Source organism: Ptychodera flava, chromosome 11 (genome assembly GCF_041260155.1).
Source record: "Ptychodera flava strain L36383 chromosome 11, AS_Pfla_20210202, whole genome shotgun sequence".
NCBI classification, from domain to species: domain Eukaryota; kingdom Metazoa; phylum Hemichordata; class Enteropneusta; family Ptychoderidae; genus Ptychodera; species Ptychodera flava.
The window spans coordinates 32,859,809-32,880,268 of record NC_091938.1 but is presented as its reverse complement, the minus strand read 5'-3'; the positions used below and the strand labels follow the sequence as shown (position 1 = coordinate 32,880,268).

General features: G+C 37.5%; 2 protein-coding genes across 2 annotated transcripts in view; both read right to left on the bottom strand.

Moving 5' to 3' along the window:
- Nucleotides 1-234: 234 nt before the first annotated feature.
- On the bottom strand, nt 235-3,002 carry LOC139143121 (uncharacterized). The gene is made up of 3 exons (XM_070713274.1): nt 2,488-3,002; nt 1,290-1,399; nt 235-967 (listed from the first exon to the last, which is right to left on the bottom strand). Exons 1-3 carry the CDS (start codon nt 2,843-2,845, stop codon nt 887-889), a joined length of 549 nt encoding a protein of 182 aa, XP_070569375.1. The 5' UTR covers nt 2,846-3,002; the 3' UTR covers nt 235-886.
- Nucleotides 3,003-6,653: 3,651 nt separating this feature from the next.
- The window catches only part of LOC139144495 (uncharacterized), a 31,592-nt gene continuing 17,785 nt past the window's right edge, over nt 6,654-20,460 (bottom strand). Inside the window, exons 4-11 of the mRNA XM_070715192.1 lie at nt 15,454-15,585; nt 14,384-14,527; nt 14,097-14,199; nt 13,864-13,943; nt 9,369-9,602; nt 8,647-9,076; nt 7,458-7,567; nt 6,654-7,133 (exon numbers count right to left, since the gene is read on the bottom strand). Coding sequence (XP_070571293.1) covers nt 7,053-7,133; nt 7,458-7,567; nt 8,647-9,076; nt 9,369-9,602; nt 13,864-13,943; nt 14,097-14,199; nt 14,384-14,527; nt 15,454-15,585 — 1,314 coding nt within the window. The 3' untranslated portion in view covers nt 6,654-7,052. The remainder of the gene's footprint in view (nt 7,134-7,457; nt 7,568-8,646; nt 9,077-9,368; nt 9,603-13,863; nt 13,944-14,096; nt 14,200-14,383; nt 14,528-15,453; nt 15,586-20,460) is intronic.

Genomic DNA, 20,460 nt, shown 5'->3' with positions numbered 1-20,460 from the left:
AGACGTAATAGGCGATATTCAACACACAATGTCTTTCAAAAAACATTATATTAAACTTAAGCATATTTGAGATATTCTTAACACCGTTTCAAGTTAACATTAGATTTAAAATTAATTATGTCATATATTTAGATAGTTTGTACGATCAGATTTTCTTCAACAAACACAGGCCTATATAAGACGTTTGTATTCCATAATACCATCCAGTTATTCGAAATATATGGACATGCGCAAAGATGACCTTGACACTTTAAAGCTGATCAAATACACGTACACTGAGCATAACATTTAAAACGTTTCATTGATAAAATGCAAGAGCATGTTAATGGATGGGTTGATATAATTTAATGCTACCTTTGGTAAAATCACGGTATAATAACATGAAAAGCACACAAAAATATGAATCATTGATGGCTAACTATACAATAACATGAAAAAATCACAAACTAATTTTTAAACATTTATCCTACAATCTAATTTTTTTAAAAATTAATTTAAACTGCCATTCAAGATCTCTTTTTTTCGTCTTTCTTATTTTTCTCAATTTCTCCTGTCTGATTTCTGTTTTAATATGTGAAGAATAATCTTAAATAATGTATGCAAATGCGCCTATGCCTCATTGGTCTTGATCAATGCAAAGTTTCCTTCGATAAAGTATAAACTTATGTCATGAATATTTAAAACTAGCTGAATATACACAATGCTCATTAATTATATATGAAAGTTAACGATACATCAACGACATAGTGATACATCAACTTGGAAAACTATTCGCGTCTTCCGTCCGACCGACATTTTCTTCCCGAATGTTGCACAAGATCAACAATACAAAATATTTATTGAAGTAGAAGAAAACTAATTGTACATCCTTTACTCTATTAACGCATCAATTTGTATCAGGCATCTTGAAGGATGGCAAGCCATTGCATTTGCAGATCAGTACGTTGACATCTGCTGAACTCTCAGGCTGCAAATAGAAACGCACCTTATATTTTTTTGTATTTGTGTCTTTGGAATTGTGCACATTTATAAATGGCTCTTATTTTCAAAAAATATTGCATAACTTTCTACTTTTTATAGTATTATTCCAAACCCAAAGATAAAGTGTTAACAGTCTTGTATTCGAATAATCGAGTATATCGTAGCATTTGAGTAAGCCAGTTCATATGAAAAAAGGTAAACTGATCTTAATTCTATTAATGACGCGGTACGCCATACAATATTGCATTGCACTGTGTAGCCAAGTACTGTGTCTGAATAAGGGGAATAAAGGGACACACAATTCTTACCCAACATCCTTCACTGTCCCATTCGCCGGTGATGTCATTCCAGAAGCTGCAAATATTGACAGAAACAGTAATCCATATGTCATGTAGATCTGGATCTCTTCTTGGATACTCTATAAAGTCGAAAAAACAGAAAACATTTTGTTTATAAGCTCAAAACTTTCACTAAAGATTTGTTGACAAGTGTTAAACCATCTAAACAGTGATTTCACAGCAAAAAATGAGATTTTAAATCCATTAAAGTATATCTTTTCTAAAGCCTTCATATTAGTAAATGCTTGTATTATGTAACCATACTGATTGTTAAAAGTAAGAAACACGTGAAAACAGTTTGAATATTCCGTTCACTCTTCACTTCCCGCATCAGAAAGGGAAACGGTACAAAAAATAACTCCAGAACACAATTCTACCCGTGCTAATTCACAAGCATTTCTGTAAGATTTCGGTTCAGGGCTGACTAGAAAAATCTTCAACATTTGTCTCATTGTTTCGAAATACACAAAGCATGTCGAGGCACTGGCACTTCAAATTCATTAAGAACATATGTCAAATTTTTTAAACTTCTCGTCTCCGATCACCATCAAGGTCCTTTAATGATCTGATGTCGCCGTTCAAGGCTAATGAAGGAAAGAATTGCTGTGTGAGACGTACTGATTTGTCAATAGGTGCGGATATATGCTAGGATATTGTAGTGGCAATATTTTTGTTCAAAGGAACTCAATTAACTTATTTAAGATTAAGTGAACGTAGTATATCTTGCTTAGCTCCTTTAGTAGGGCTGAAAATGCCAGTTCCTGACATTTCAAAACCAGCTTTTACCCCCAGGAAAGAGCCCATAACACTTTGGAAGCATGCAGATGCATCATATAAAGTTGACAAAGCCTGTTTAAGTTAAGTTGATATTAATTTGCTATCTTAAGTACCCTCGGTCAAGGTGTCTCAGATGTTCATCACAATTGACAAAAAGGGACAATTGCCCGGAACAACATATATTATAGTTGTAGTAAAACCCACTCTACGATGCACATTGTATCAGGATACACTACTGGTATATTTTGAAGTTCGAACAAAATTGAAGGAAAAGCCAAATCTTTATGTGACTCATACGCAGTAATCGTATGGTTTCTTTTATGACTCATATGCAGTAATCTAATGGTTTATTTTACAGGCACGACCTATATCCACAATATCTTTTACAAACCTAGTGTCAGCAAAACAAAGTACGTCCCAGCATGCGTTGCATTGTGTACCACAGTTTTAGCAGGATTACCAGGTATTTTCCATCCTCCATCGTGCATTGTTTCATTAGCCATCAGACCTTCTCGAATATATACTCCATACACAGCTGATGGATCGTGAGATTCAAGTGTCATGGAAACCATACTGCTAGGGTGTGTGAGGTTGAACGAAAATCCAACAGGTTCGGTTTTTGATATACCCCGTCTTGCTCCCGTGGTTGTCGTGTTACTGTGTGCTGCCATGACGTCGGTTTTGGTAATATTGATTGTGTAGATGCCATCAAATGGACGTGGCACGCCGTATTCGTCATTTATCTCCATGGAGACGACTGGTGAATGTTTAAATACATCCGGTGAGTCAAACAGATGCGTGTTTACAATCGTTGACAGAAACTGAAACAAAAATGTCAAAAATAATTTACAAAATGAAGCAAATAAACACGACTTACACTTCTTTAAGGTTATACATAATTTATATATATCGAAATGTCAGATACGGAGGTTAGTTTTGTCGCTTACGTTTGCATTGACAAAGGTTACAGGGAGGTTTTAAGATTATGTACCGTTCGATTGCTTTGAGTGTCGTAAAAGAGAAAAAAAAATTATTGAATTTTCATTAGGGGAATACCATGAGTGTAGTGTGTTCTTATTAGTGGAGATGGTAGCCTTCAAACCTGACTCACATTTATGAATAAAAGTAATCTGCATATCACCAGGAGTAACCGACCGTTCACATTTAGCTATGCGCAAAGAGGAAAGCAAGTAATCCGGCCAGCAAAAATTCTACTCGATGGAATATCTCTGCTATCCTACGAAATTATTTTGTCACATTTTATCTAACGTAGAGTTCGGAGAGTGTTCATGTGATAAATGTATAATCCCTGAATTTTTCGTTGTTTGACGTCAAAAATTTCATGGGATTATATATAAATATTGACGTATATGGAACACAATATTAATTGAATACGCAATATATATCTTTGTATAATATATCGAATATTTCAATACGTTGATATGCGTAGCGTACATCCATGTAGATCAATAGTATACGTAGTTCAGATCTTTGCACACCAAGTGTACACTATACTTCATGCATTTTATTAGTATACACTGACATACGCGTATACTTAACGTATTTGACATATGTACAGAATCAGTATATGTGTATATATAATGTTTTATCAAGCATTTAGCCCAGTGGGCCAGTCAAGATAATGGTATTGTTCAGTTAGTATTTTGTCGATACAAATTGTGAAAATAAAGGGAATAGATAAATGGCGCAAGAGCACTATCCATAGTGCATAATTACTTTGATCAGATATATCACCAACCGTCTTCAATGCAGGTTGAATGTAATACTATGTCTATGTTAAAATGTATAAGACAATCTTCAAAATTGTTGATTTGTTACTTTCATGCACATATTTACCTTTGATGCATGATTTATCTCAAGATTTACCGAGTTCAGTTTTTAATCAATGTATAAAATTTAGTTTATGCAGACGAAATAGGCGATATTCAAATCTACACTACCTTTCGAAAGATCGCGATTTGATTTCCAATTAAGCTTTTTGAAATATTCTTAACACCTTATCAAAATAACATTAAATTTAATGTTAATTATATCATATATTTGGATATTTTGTACGATTTGATTTCTTTAACAAACACATATATACGACTTGGAATAGATGGACATGCGCACCGATGACCTTGGCCCTTTGAAGATGATCATATACACGTATACAGAGTATGATATATTTATATATAATCCCATGGTATTTTTCTCTGTTTGACGTCATCGTATACGAGTGTTTTTTTCGCGGAGCCGTACAACTTCGAGCCAAAGGCGAGAAGTTGTGCGGCTCCCCGAATTATGTACTTATAATTTATATCATATGTTTATCACATGAACAGTCTTCTTAATTTTCTTTTGATTTGGATGGATCAAAACTATTGTCACAAACTGCATGATTTTTGTCGCGATTAGTTTTTTATTTACGCGGGTTACTTTCATTTCATTAATTTAAGCGGCCCGTCACCAAGGAGATGTGCAAATGTTCAGAGGTACACTTTCATTCAGAAATCCGAGCAAGTTGAGAATTTGATACATCGAATGGTATCTCCACCAATCAGATTCGGTCACATGAACGTGTCAATCATTGTCTCGTGCTGGACCGATGCCAAGGGAAGTCGGCCATCGGCCAATATAGCTTTTACCGCGCAAGCGATGGATAGCCATTATGATAGTATTTTGAGTTATTTAGAATATTTAGAAATATATTTATGAAGTGAATGCAACGACACGATCGAAAGAATAATTCTCATTCCTAGAGATGCCGTAGCTTTTAAAATATCACAAGTTAACGACCTTCGCGAGCCAGAAAGATTCCGTTCGATGACACACAGAGTGTACTACGCTTGTGATGGGCACAACGCTGACGCACCGGTCTCCGCCGGTGTCAACTTGTCAATATTCCCATCTCGGTCGTCAACGTTTCCGTCTTACGGACTCAGATGTTTGCAATGACACATATATCGCCCTTAAATACATCCTGATTTTGTTATTTGACGGAAACTCTGTTCTATTGTGAGTGTTGTCCTAGTCAACTTTCTAAATACATCGGATTCCACAGCGCTGCACTGCAGAGTCAGGGCTACAGCTCGACAGCTTATGTCTTCTCTACAGCCCATGCTGCAGATTTGATTCTGATAGAGAATGTAACGGAACTTTTTTAGCTTGATGAAAAAAAATTGTCGACTGACTTTATGCTTGCGCCTTCTATATCTCTTTCCCGAAGAGTAAACGGTACTCATTTACTTAGTTGAACTTACATTGAGGTGTATCTTTCGGGTTTATCGCCAACCAGGATCGCCAGGGACGACGTCGGTTGGCGATCGCCAGGTACGACCATTGAGCCTTACGACTTGACTGGAGCCGCGATGTTACTGAGCCATTACAACGATCGACGGTATCCTCATTCGATTCTTTGGAATGGGTAAAGCTTGAGCGACTGGAAATTTCGTTGGATATATCTTCTATGTTTCCATGTCTGGATTATCAGGTCAACTGTTTGTAAAATGCCATGAAATGCAATCGATCACGACAAATCAGTCTGTGTCGCGGCATGCATGTATGAATTGCAGGAAAAAAGTTCAGTTTGATGACTTACAACAGGGGTAATATAGATTTTTTATCTGTATCGGTGTAGGTCACAGGTAGCGATACGGGCCAGTTCATGTGATAAAAACACTTATCATTGATTAAATAAACATATTATAAGCGGAGTTGAATATCAATTTTTGTAAAATCACTAATAATATTATGAAAAACGTCATGCAAAATTATTTATCCTTGATGTCTAACTATATACAATAACGTGAAAATGTCACACATAAGTTTTTAAATAATGTTTATCCTTCAAACAACTTTGTTTTATGTGATTTACACTGACATTCAAGATCTCTATTTTTCTTAAACTTATTTTTGCATGCAATTAGATCTCAAATGTCTGTTTAATATGTAAAGGTCAATTTTCAAAATTGTTTCATTATTACTTTAATGCACATATTTACCTTTGATGCATGATTTATCTCAAGATTTACCGAGTTCAGTTTTTAATCAATGTATGGAATTCAGTTTATGCAGACGTAATAGACAATATTCAACATACAATGTCTTTTGAAAAAATGATATTAAAATTAAGTATATTTGAAATATTCTTAACACCGTTTCAAGTTAACATTAGATTTAAAATTAATTATGTCATATATTTAGATATTTTGTACGATCAGATTTTCTTCAACAAACACAGGCCTATATAAGACGTTTGTATTCCATAATACCATCCAGTTATTCGAAATATATGGACATGCGCAAAGATGACCTTGACACTTTAAAGCTGATCAAATACACGTACACTGAGCATAACATTTAAAACTTTTCATTGATAAAATACAAGAGCATGTTAATGGATGGTTGATATAATTTAATGCTACCTTGGTAAAATCACTGTATAATAACATGAAAAGCACACAAAAATATGAATCATTGATGGCTAACTATACAATAACATGAAAATATCACAAACTAATTTTTAAACATTTATCCTACAATTGAATTTTTTTTTAAATTAATTTACACTGCTATTCAAGATCTCTATTTTTCATCTTTCTTATTTTTCTTAATTTCTCCTGTCTGATTTCTGTTTTAATATGTGAAGAATAATCTTAAATAATGTATGCAAATGCGCCTCTGCCTCATTGGCCTTGATCAATGCAAAGTTTCCTTCGATAAAGTATAAGCTAATGTCATGAATATTTAAAACTAGCTGAATGTACACAATGCTGATTCATTATATATGAAAGTTAACGATACATCAACGACATAGTGTACATCAACTTGGACAACTATTCGCGTCTTCCGTCCGACCGACATTTTCTTCCCGAATGTTGCACAAGAACACAAATACAAAATATTTATTGAAGTAGAAGAAAATATTTGTACATCCTTTCCTCTGTTAACGCATCAATTTGTATCAGGCATCTTGAAGGATGGCAAGCCATTGCATTTGCAGATCAGTACGTTGACATCTGCTGAACTCTCAGGCTGCAAATAGAAACGCACCTTATATTTTTTTTGTATTTGTGTCTTTGGAATTGTGCACATTTATAAATGGCTCTTATTTTCAAAAATTATTGCATAACTTTCTACTTTCTATAGTATTATTCAAAACCAAAAGATAAAGTGTTAACAGTCTTGTATTCAAATTAATGAGTATATCGTAGCATTTAAGTGAGCCAGTTCATATGAAAAAAAGGTAAACTGATCTTGATTCTATTAATGACGCGGTACGCCATACAACATTGCATTGCACTGTGTAGCCAAGTACTGTGTCTGAATAAGGGGAATAAAGGGACACACAAGTCTTACCCAACATCCTTCACTGTTCCATTGGCCGGTGATGTCATTCCAAAAGCTGCAAATATTGACAGAAACAGTAATCCATATGTCATGTAGATCTGGATCTCTTCTTGGATACTCTATAAAGTCGAAAAAACAGAAAACATTTTTTTTATAAGCTCCAAACTTTCACTAAAGATTTGTTGACAAGTGTTAAACCATCTAAACAGTGATTTCATATGAGATTTTAAATCCATTAAAGTATATCTTTTCTAAATCCTTCATATTAGTTAATGCTTGTATTATGTAACCATACTGATTGTTAAAAGTAAGAAACACGTGAAAACAGTTTGAATATTCCGTTCACTCTTCACTTCCCGCATCAGAAAGGGAAATGGTACAAAAAATAACTCCAGAACACAATTCTATCCGTGCTAATTCACATGCATTTCTGTAAGATTTCGGTTCAGGGGCTGACTAGAAAACATCTTTAACATTTGTCTCATTGTTTCGAAATACACAAAGCATGTCGAGGCACTGGCACTTCAAATTCACTAAGAACATATGTCAAATTGTTTAAACTTCTCGTCTCCGATCACCATCAAGGTGCTTTAATTCTGATGTCGCCGTTCAAGGCTAATGAAGGAGAGAATTGCTGTGTGAGACGTACTGATTTGTCAATAGGTGCGGATATATGCTAGGATATTGTAGTGGCAATATTTTTGTTCAAAGGAACTCAATTAACAAATTTAAGATTAAGTGAACGTAGTATATCTTGCTTAGCTCCTTTAGTAGGGCTGAAAATGCCAGTTCCTGACATTTCAAAACCAGCTTTTACCCCCAGGAAAGAGCCCATAACACTTTGGAAGCATGCAGATGCATCATATAAAGTTGACAAAGCCTGTTTAAGTTAAGTTGATATTAATTTGCTATCTTAAGTACCCTCGGTCAAGGTGTCTCAGATGTTCATCACAATTGACAAAAAGGGACAATTGCCCGGAACAACATATATTATAGTTGTAGTAAAACCCACTCTACGATGCACATTGTATCAGGATACACTACTGGTATATTTTGAAGTTCGAACAAAATTGAAGGAAAAGCCAAATCTTTATGTGACTCATACGCAGTAATCGTGTGGTTTTTTTATGACTCATATGCAGTAATCTTATGGTTTATTTTACAGGCACGACCTATATCCACAATATCTTTTACAAACCTAGTGTCAGCAAAACAAAGTACGTCCCAGCATGCGTTGCATTGTGTACCACAGTTTTAGCAGGATTACCAGGTATTTTCCATCCTCCATCGTGCATTGTTTCATTAGCCATCAGACCTTCTCGAATATATACTCCATACACAGCTGATGGATCGTGAGATTCAAGTGTCATGGAAACCATACTGCTAGGGTGTGTGAGGTTGAACGAAAATCCAACAGGTTCGGTTTTTGATATACCCCGTCTTGCTCCCGTGGTTGTCGTGTTACTGTGTGCTGCCATGACGTCGGTTTTGGTAATATTGATTGTGTAGATGCCATCAAATGGACGTGGCACGCCGTATTCGTCATTTATCTCCATGGAGACGACTGGTGAATGTTTAAATACATCCGGTGAGTCAAACAGATGCGTGTTTACAATCGTTGACAGAAACTGAAACAAAAATGTCAAAAATAATTTACAAAATGAAGCAAATAAACACGACTTACACTTCTTTAAGGTTATACATAATTTATATATATCGAAATGTCAGATACGGAGGTTAGTTTTGTCGCTTACGTTTGCATTGACAAAGGTTACAGGGAGGTTTTAAGATTATGTACCGTTCGATTGCTTTGAGTGTCGTAAAAAGGAAAAAAAATTATTGAATTTTCATTAGGGGAATACCATGAGTGTAGTGTGTTCTTATTAGTGGAGATGGACAGGAAGCAATACGTATTGTCACCTTTACTGATCGTGTCTGATTCCCGCTTTCTTGACTGTCTGGCAGAGTAAAGCCTCCAAACTTTGATGTAAGTTGTTTGTTCCGGAGGGAAGATGGCCGACTTTTCTCTACGCTCGCTTCAATGAATTGTGTCACCAACGTAAAATTATCCTCCTCTTCAGAATTCAGTGTGAGCATTGCAACATCAAGCACAACGTCAAGAGCTTCCGCTAAATTTGCAAGAATCGTCGTAGCCTGTAAGATTGACAAAATAAGAAAATCATATGTGTACACATAGTTTTCAACGTGCGTTCAAAGAATTAAGGCTTAAATATTTTATTAAGAGCAAATTATTTGAAGATAAGGGCTTTGTTGTGTGATTGAATTATCTTACAGCCCCAGTAAATATTGCTTGATCGGGCTATTGACAATTTTGTGCGCGTGACTGTGAACATGAATACTGATGACGCATGACAACTTTTCCCAACACAGACTTAGCCGGGGTGGCTGTGACCAATCTGGCTTGAAATTGGTCATAGCCACCCCGTCTATTAAAATTCATTAGTTTACTTTTCTTGTTTACGTACATACTTATATCAGATGGAAATCTGAGGATTTGCGATTACATCAGGTTGACAACCCCCCACACAAGAGCAATGAATGTAAAAAGTGTGAAAGAGGCTCCCACCTAACTATCCAAAATGTTTTTGTGTCGAGTTTGTGTTTGATTCGTTTCAAAAATATGTTCCTACATTCTTATCCGATTGTTTGTGTTAACAAAAATGTTTGTTTCGCCTCGGATATTTGTAGGGAAGTTTGGATCAGTGTGTACGGTAATGCTTTGTTTGTGTGGGGAAAGCTTATGGCGAGACTCAGCCGGACCTATTGTGTTACAGAGTTGATAGAGTGGCCCTTTGACGCTTGCGTTTCGAAACCCGAGTGTGGTTTCTCATCAGTCGCAGTGTAGATTCTTTCCTTAGTTTGTGTTTGTGAAAAATTATTTTAATGCATTTTAGTGGTCTTGCTCTTCGAGTAGCGAGGCAAGTATATTAATGTTTGGGTCTCGTTGTGAGTCCGTTTGGTGGTTTAATTTGTTTGTTCTATGTTTCTTTACTTCAGTAAATTTTGTTTTGAATAGTGTGTCTTTTAGAATTTTGCCGAGGTTTGTGAATTTTTAGGCAATAAACGTACCACTGCGGGGTACGGATTTTATGTTTTCTGAATCAAGATACTTACAAGTATCATGATCGATGTGCTTGTTCTCGTACATTTTGTTTAATAGTTCGTGTACTTTGTTTACTGTTTGTTCTGTGTCGTCACTGGCTAGTTGTGTATAATACTTAGTGTTGCGTAATTGCCTTTCGCATTCATGTACGTAATCTTTTGTGTTGACAAAACAAAACAAAACCCGACCCTTGTCGAAGGGTTTTTATGGTAATTTGTCTACTGTTTGCAAGGTGGTTTATCGCGATTCTTTGGGCACGCGACATGTTTTGTTTCCTTGTTTGAAAGGGTATCTCTAGAAGTGCCAGTTTAGCAGCTTCAGATAGCTTTCAGGTTTTTGTAGTTTTTGCTGTTCGTGGAGTCCAATTTGACTTTTCTTTGAACTGGTGTTGTTGCGATTGTTCGTGTCTCATGATGTCTCCGGTGTTTGGCTTAATTGCTAATGAAACTTTTAATGTTAATTGTTTTCCAAGTCAACTATCCAAGCATTTTAAGAGGGGTGATCAAAAAGGCCAGAACAGCAAATTTTGACCAACCGGGTTCAAGAACCCGGGAAAGGTGCCCCTTGACTACCTATGGCGCCGGATATATCCGGCGCCATATTGAATTACCATATACCTTGAGTGCCGGAAATATCCGGCACAGTTAAATAGGCGTATTTGCTTTGTTTTTGTCGCTAAAAATCCCGTAATTTCGGCGTCGGCACGCAGCGCAACTAAGATTGATGTATTCCGATCTGGCCTGAATGTGATTGCGCCCCCGTACGTCCGAGTATGGCCAAAATCCGGAAGCAAATGTCGTGACCCATGACCTCGACCCTGAAAGGTCAGACTGATCACAGAAGCGTCGCACTAATTGTTTACAGTTTTCAGAAGTACGGACGATCGCGAAGATGTTTATGGTTAGTTTTTTTTAATGAAATGAAATGTTTATTTATGGAAAACAAATTATTTATATGTAAATATGTTCTGTTAACAGCAATATTCGTGAATGAAACTAAAGGAAATACAATTTTTTACTATAAGCCAGTGAAATTTTATAGCAGCCATATTATCAATATGACTGGTCACATGACTGGTCATGTGTTAGGTCATGTGAGATGTTGTTCCCTAAAATGTATTTTTAAATATTGTGAATTATTTTCGATAAATTATAACCATTTCAAATGATTGTTTTGCAAGGAAGACATAAGGCAGGTGTTTACAAATATAAAATGTGTTGATCTTCAAATACAGAATCATGTCAGATGCTGATGTTTGTGGTTAATTTACTCTGCCTTTTTTGAGAAAACTCTTAAATAGGTACATCTATAAATAGAGTACAGGGTGTACATCTATAAATAGAGTAAAGGGTAGTTAATATTACATATGTGTAAAGACAATTCCATGAAAATTGCAACTGTATTCAAATTTGCGTCATTTTATGGGTTCAAAACACGTCCTGATGTTTCAAATATTCATATTCTTTGCAAACTGGTCACGTGATGTGTCATGTGATCGGTCACGTGACCTGGAAATACAAAATTTATGTATGAAAAAGTTGGAAATTTCATGCTGATTCAGAAAATATATGGTTTATTGGTACTTACTTAATTTTTACTCTAAGCAGTGTTCATGCAATGACCACACCCAAGATTTTATCAATATTTACATAAGGGGCCTGGTATATAGGAATACATTGGCCTTGGTAGTCAAGGGGTTAAAGTGTGCGATAGATGTGTTTTACTACATAAACATTACGAACAGTAGGATTAAGATAGGTATGAATAATCCAAACTGCCCAGTCTCTGTGTGGGGAAAAGTTGGAATTGTCATCCAGCAAGCAAGATGTCTCGGACCATAATAACGTCGCCAACGCAAGCAAAACAGCACATCTATGCGTCTTGCTATGACTGGCTGAATGACCTAGGGTGCGTTTAGGATTTTACATCTCTGTTCGCACACGTACTACTTTGCTTCAGAGGGTATAAATCTTTTGCAGTGGAGGGTAGCTTCCTATTCTGTAGCATTATATGCGGTATATACAGCTAGCAAACAGTCGTTGGCCGTGGTCGGTGGATCAGGTTGGGCGGTTATTTTAAAATTCCGGTCCAGGTGCTGATGTAAAAATCAGTGATGAGGCGATTGCCAAATTGAAGAAACGTACTTTGGCGGACTGTCACGAATGTCGTTGGGATATCGCCGTTTGATAGTCTAGACCAGTCAGTATAAACTTCTGCGTAAGTCAAAACTGAACGACCAGATGCAATCATGGCACGGCTAATATATCAGCGATAAATAAGGTACTGTAGCTACCTGGATACCGCAGACCGCCAGGCTCTTCGCATGTTTTTGAGACTTCACATAAACGCAGTTTGAAAACAGCTGTAAACTTCCTCCTCAACTCTTGAAAACTCTTGAAAGGCGAACATGCCATGGCCGCTGCCACAGCATCTTAACTTTTACATAATCGGAACTTGATCTCAGCTAGCCAGTCGAACCGTCGTTATATAGTTCCCTTTATAATTAGATACTCGTGAAGTTCGATGTTATACATTTCTTTCATTTGGAATTAGTATACAATGTCATGAAAAAAACAAAAACTCTTGGTACTGCTTGCAAGATATTTTGTGTTCGTTGCTGTATGTTTTCATAATAAGTAATGAGTACCACTTGAAGTAGCATGGCTTTCTGTGCACGCCATGGCATAACTTTCGTACTGTGGTGGTTTAGCCATTGAGTGTCACAAAGCATAACACCTTTTTTGGAGTCGGCGCTATATATACTTTGGTGATTGATTGATTGAACTGTGATTGAGCACGCGCGACAGTGTGATTACATATCGTTTCGTTTGTTAACAAACTGACAAACTAAAAAACCTGAGGAGAAATAACTTTCCACTAATTTTACTTTAAATCATGTACGACTGTAAGCCGAGATGCTTGGGCAGGCATATTGTGCGATTCAGTATCATTACCTGGTACATAAATTTAAATTAGCGTTTCAAGCAAAAGTATGGCAAATTGTACCTAAATTGGCCATACTGGGCCTTCAATGCATTTAGTACATATCTTTAAAAATTTTGGTAATAGTTTTTTGTACAGCCTATTTGTCAACCAGAGTAAAAAGTCTGGTGTGTTCTCCGAAAATTGAGACTAATAGTTTATGAAAGATATTTTCGTCTATATCTTGGTACGTAATATTGTATCTTTAATATGTGAATGGTCCTCAACTCGGCCGAAAATTGCCGTTGAAACTTTCCAAAGAACATGTACTTCAAGGAATAATTATAGCAATTTGCTTTTAGTACTCACTTTATCTTTTGCTTGCTCTTCATATTGCAATTTCATAAGGATCGTTGATCCAAAAAGGTTTGAAGAGGTGTCGACGATGTCTGCAGACAGAAATTAGTGTGAAAAACAGAATAGGTGATTATAGCGTTACTATTAATTTCAATTTGTGTGATTTTGAAGTTTTTGTATCATGCAAATGCTTCATTGACAATAAACATAAAAAAAAAGGTATTAGTACATGAAGATTGACTTACTTGAGACGATTCTTTGAGTTTGTCGTGTATAAATATCGGTCCCGTCAACAGTTGTTGATAACAGCGCTTCTGTAACGTTTTTTAATGCCAAGGATACTGCTACCTGTTTGTTTTTGTAAATTACAATGAAATTAGAACCATGTATGAGAATCTTGACTTTGATCAGAACTAATTTCAAGCTTAATGTAGACACGTCTTTACTTGTTGGAATCATATGATTGGTATGCAACGCCCATTACACAAAACTGTTTATCATATATCTCATATCATTTCATCTAAGAGACTACCTTTGTATCCAGCGACATTCCGTCACCATCTCCTTTTGACGTGATATCTTCTAATATTTGTGATGCTGGTTCTAGGGTGTCCACACTTAAATCTTCTGCAGTTGAGAGAATGATAGCCAGAGCATTTATTAGCTCTTCCTTTGCCTGAAAAGATAAAGTAATGATAGCACACTGTTCGATCGCTACATGTGGTTGCTTGAAGACCTTGTGCGGATACGTGTTTCATCATATATTTTACAGCATTGAACAAAACTGATCAAAAAGTTAAGGTTTGTAGCAGGTATTTCGATCATCACCAAGTGAACGATTTTAGTAGATTGGTTTGAGCTCTTAGAATAGGTGAATGGACAACATCCCACTTGTCTTCGGGATACAATTACACATCGCTCTCCCTCCATGCATTTTCATGCATGTTATTGACTGTCTTATTCGATATCCTCAGAGCAGATTATCCGCTTAACATGAAGTCATATCAAAATAAATTAACGGTATTAGTATATTTGATAAGAATTGGAAAGCTATAACAGAAATAAGTATGAGTCAGCGTTGTGTAAACGTAAGAGGAACCTGCTATATTGTTCTACATTAGGTGTATGATAGTCGTATATTGGTTTTCTTAATGAAGGGTCAATGTGATTTAGCAAACCAATTTTGTGCATCGTTAATGATGACCAAAACCACCGTATACATGTAATTGAGCGAGTTTCGCATCAGGGAAAGACTGCATTAACTTGCATGGTACCTGAAACCCGGGTCCTTGCCTGACCAACTCGGATGACAAACAGAAGACTTTTAATCCCCAAGGTGTTAATGTTCCATTGTTACCTTTATCTCATCCAGTCGGTAAAATTAATCCTCTGATAACTAAGTAGAGAAGCGGGGTATTCCTAAGTTAATGGAGCTTTCCCGTGATGGTACGAAGTACACTAAATGTTTATACACTAATATGATTTTGTCTTGAACGTTGGTGTCACATAACCCAAAAGAAGATAATTTTGTCCTGATACCCACATGTCTGCTGTGAGACACAAAAATGATCAAACTGATGTCAATGCGGTAATGCAACTTACCTCCGATGTGTTTCCAACAGTTTTGGCTACCACATACAAAGCGGCTATGGAATCCTGGGTGTCATTTGAATTAAGTATCTGCTTTACTAACTGTTGCAAATCACTAGATCGCAAGTCATTTCCAGCGTAAACCTTTTGAGAAAAATAATATAAATATTACGAATAATAATCACGACAGGTGTCGTAAGAGAGAGAGCAGCAGGTCGCTTCGGAAGTTCGACCCGTCCTTTCTGTAATATTGTATGGGCAACAACTGGCGAAAGAAGGTAAATTTTCACAGCACAGTGTTTGGATATTCTCCAAGGTACACTGATACGAAAATGGGCTTTCAAATAAATAAATACAGAGCAAATTGGACATTTTGCTGGTTTAACTCAGTGTAGAGCATCATGCCAGAAACTTAATACGAAGAACGTATCTGAAAACAATGGTTTATTTGCCACTGCTGCAATACCCTTTATGCTACTTTTTCGGATAAGTGCCTCGGGAGATGTTGAAACAAACCCCGGACCGAAGAGTCCAATACGTACAAAGTCCTTTTTAGCAAGACTCTAACAGAACTTTTCCCTCTAGAAAAAGATTTTTTTTCGGTTATATGAGTTGTCAAAAATGCGCAGTCTCCTTCAGCCATGCATATGACTCTGAGCAAGTCTAAGACAAAATAAAAACATATCTGTGTGACACTTGACTAACGGTTATCGTCATACCTTCGCATATGTAGCTCTGCGTGGCAACAGATTCATGTGTATTACCGGTAACACAGCTCTGCCATACAAAGCTCAACTTATATTTATCGCCTTGGTAATCCATCGAAAGAATGTACAATACAAATGGAAGAACGTACGTCCGTGGAAAGGCAACGAGCAGTAATCTCAAGGGATTGATAGTTGACGAAATACAAAGACATTGATGGTGATAAAGCGATTGGCTTCGTAGCCCATACTTACAAAAGGCAAAGAAATATATTTTGATTGGCAGCATCGACAGTAAACAACTGAGTAAAGAACATTTCGGTATGTTTTTGCAGAAACTACAACTTACTGCATTGCAGTCGTCGACAATGAGTATCACTGGATATTGATCGACGTTGAATTCCTAGGAAGCAATCAAAACTGTAAGTGCAATAATTGCACCCTATTGATATGGCGAGTGTCCGGTTTTGGCTACACCGCCTCCCGGCGTAACCAAACTGAACACTCTCGCTATACTCGTCCTATAGGGCTACCCACGGGTCTTGCGCCCTCTTTTTCTGTCGTGTTGGCTGTGTAGCACTGACCATGGCAACACGGCCCGTGGGCTACAATCAAATTAGTGCTGCTTTTAAAACTGATGAGTCGTCGGTCAGAACTTATAACGAAATAGAAGCATGCCTTGAGCTACGTTTCTGGATTCAAGACACATGTAATTTCGTCACCAAATTCCATAAATACTAACTCCAAGTTTGCATTATGTCGATGTTTCCAATAAAAATGACTTATCCGGACAAATAATGCCGGTTGTTGTTAAAATGGTCGAACCAAGCTTGCGGAGTGGTTGACCATTGTGAGGTAGTATGCTCTGTGAGCTTCCCTCTGTGGTTGACGAGGCTGCGAAGTTTTGGCCAAATCATACTCTTGAATCAGTATCATACTGTAACCGTCACTTTTTCGAGAGGTAAAGCTCTACTACAGTGTTTTTAATTTAGAAATATTCGGTACTATAAGAGAACGTGCGGCAATCTTCACATCCTTTGATGTTGTGTGTCCGTTACAGTCAAGAAATCCGTGTGTGCCAAACAATGAAACTCCAAACTCAAAGACAAGCGCTGTACAGAATGCGTATTGTAAATGTACAGAATGCGTATTGCATACCAATCATATCATTTCGCATCCGCATCGCATAACGATCGCATCTGCATCGCATCGTCTACCTATCGCATCGCGGATCGGACCCCATGAGCATCGCATCATCATGGATTTCATCAGTTGCAAACATTCCAACTTTTGGCCATACAAATTTTGACGTGGGCACTATCCGGTTCAGGCCCCGAGAACCGGATAGTGCCCACGTCTATGAATATTCAGCGTGAACGAGGGCGATAAAACTACAAAGACTGCTTCTGATCAGGCTGGCAGGAATGCAAACAAATTATCTCCTCTAAGTCCCAATTTCTACACTTGGCTCTTCTAAGTATTTCTCTGCACTCCCACCTGACAAGTCCACAACTAGATTTTTGGTAGTTTCACCTAACGATGGTCCATTGTGTCCTTGAGTCGAACGGATACTAGCAAACTATTAAAAGTGCATGTTAAGTTGTTGTAAAATATGTAAGTCACCATGTTTATGGTCGCAAATGAAAATAAATGCGTTGAGACACACGATAATTTTGAGTATTTAACACCCCCTCTAAAGTCCCATAAAACCACGGCTATACGTGAACGCGCTCGCGTATGATCCGCTCTACGCTGACAGTAGCACCGTGGCATTACTCGTCAGCGACGACTATTATGGTTGCGATCATGTCGATCGGTACGACATGTATCAATGGTCCTGTTCATGATCAGGCTACTTGCATGAATGACTATAACACTGATGTTTTCTCCGTTATTATGGACAAGTGTCCTGCATACACAGGGGCAGAACATTCCGGTCAATGGGATTAACACTCAAACAAAAATTGACGTACTTCGCCTGCTTGTAAGCGCAAGCGTTCCCGGACATAAAGATTTGCTCCGCCCGTATACCGGCCGCGGCAACTCTCTCCCAACCCTGTACGAAGCATGCGGGTATAAACGGGTTTTTCTTTTTTTATCTAATGTAGGTATAATGTATCCATGTAAGATATTGATGTGGTCCAATTTTGATATATTGTAATCTAATTTTGATATGCTGACTTATTAATTATCATTATTATGTTAACAGACACACAAAACAATGCTCACATACCCCTCACATGCCGGCTAACCCGTGTAACGCCGGGAACACACGGAGGCTGTACGCAACTCACGGCTAACATTGCCGGCGAACTTCAAGTACGTCGCGATTGACAGTGGTACAGCTTTAGCAGTGCCCATCAGGCTCATTCTGCCTCTTCAGGCGAGGGGAAAGTATCCACAACCCAACTAAAAACATTCTCTCCTAGTTTGTGGCTTATTTTTGATGTTACGGTATTTTTGCTGCTTGCACAGAAAAGTCTAATCGATAAAAGAGAACGCCAAAAAATGCAAATAGATTTTCCTCCAATAGGTCTAAACCAAAGACGGTCACAGTTGTACAATATCATAAACCAGTCTTGTTTATATGCGGGTCAGCGTATATGCTAATGTTTTTTTATTTCATCTGTCCGTACATGTAAACTAAACGAACAAGACTCAAAGTCTATAATGATCATTCTTTCTTGTATGTCGCTGTAGCAGCAGCCATTTCTCTCGTACGTGCGAAGGAAAAAACAATGACTCTTTTTGTCGTTGCACGACTCAGGGTTTTTCAGTTGCAACCCCAATTCGCCTGGGGGAAAAACAACGAGAGCGACGACTGCACGTATGAAGGCCTCTGCTTCCTTGTGGAATAGATTTCTAGACATATTCGTTCAGTATCAAGTAGTGAAGTTTTCAAATCTTGACTAAAGACCTGCTTCTTTGAGAAAGAAAACTTATGGTCATGCGACACGTGTAAACCGCTAGTGAAAATTTTCCGATGGATACTGCTACGAATATCATACCATTCAGCGCCCATTAACCCATGGAGGTAGTACATCCATGATGAAACATTGTTTTTTTTTTTTCTCTGAGTATTTTGTCACTGACTGTGCTGCAGTCCTTCCACACACGTACGTATAGAGGTACCGTGCTTGAGAGGACACCACGACATTGCACTTTAATTTTATACGATATCCGATATTTAGGCTACGGCCACTAATGATTGAAGTTAGATTGGCTTAGCTAGATCTAAAAAGGGCTGAAATCTCTGATATATATCGGATATTTACTTGCGATTTAAAAGAATCTAGTATCGTGTAGTATCGAAGCTAGAGTCAGTCCTTGGAAGTCGGGTTTGGCCAGAACTGTGAGGCGGTGAAATCTCCGATATAGCCTATATCGGATATTTACTTGAGATTTGACAGAAAATATCGTCTAGTATCGAAGCTAGAGTCAGTCCTTGGAAATCGGGATTGGCCAGAACTGTGAGGCGGTGAAATCTCCGATATATATCGGATAGGCCCCTATTTACTTGCGATTTGACAAAATCTAGTCTCGATTAGTATCGAAGCTAGAGTCAGTCCTTGGAAATCGGGTTTGGCCAGAACTGTGAGGCGGTGAAATCTCCGATATATCGGATCTATATTCTTGCGATTTGACAGAATCTAGTATCGTCTAGTATCGAAGCTATAGAGTCAGTCCATTGCTTTTCGCCACCACTTCACTTCGTCAAGTGCTTCAACTCTGCTGTTCACTCCAATGTCGATGGCATCCATTTCAATCGCAATTGATTAAACTATCTGCTTAGGTAAGAAATCTTAGGTGCTCAACTCAAGTCTGAAGTTGTACAAAAAGTGGCGTCTAGGACCCGATAAACAAACGTTTTACTTACAGTGGGGGTGTTCTGATAAATTGAACAGCGTTTCTGTCCAATCACTGGCCATGCTTGATTCAGGCGTCAAATTTAAAATTCATTGTTATCAGTGCGTACATATTGACACACACACCCACCAACTCATTAAGCTGGCAAAAGCTCTCGCAGAAATTTGTATGGGAAAAAGCTGTCATGTACGCGTCAATTGTATACTCATCAATCGTGCTTGTAAAAATCACATCAATGATGTCAAGTGGCATTTTATAGGGAAAGAACGAGGTTGTACCTGTACCTTGATCAAATGAAAGCATGTCAGAGTTTGCACGCCGAGTCATATGTACTAGATTGAATTCTCCCAGAAACACATTCAAAAGTAGAGAAATAACAGAATTGTACCTCAACAGACATTCTAAAATGTTTAAGGGCAAATTGTTCATATATACTTTGTAAGGAAAT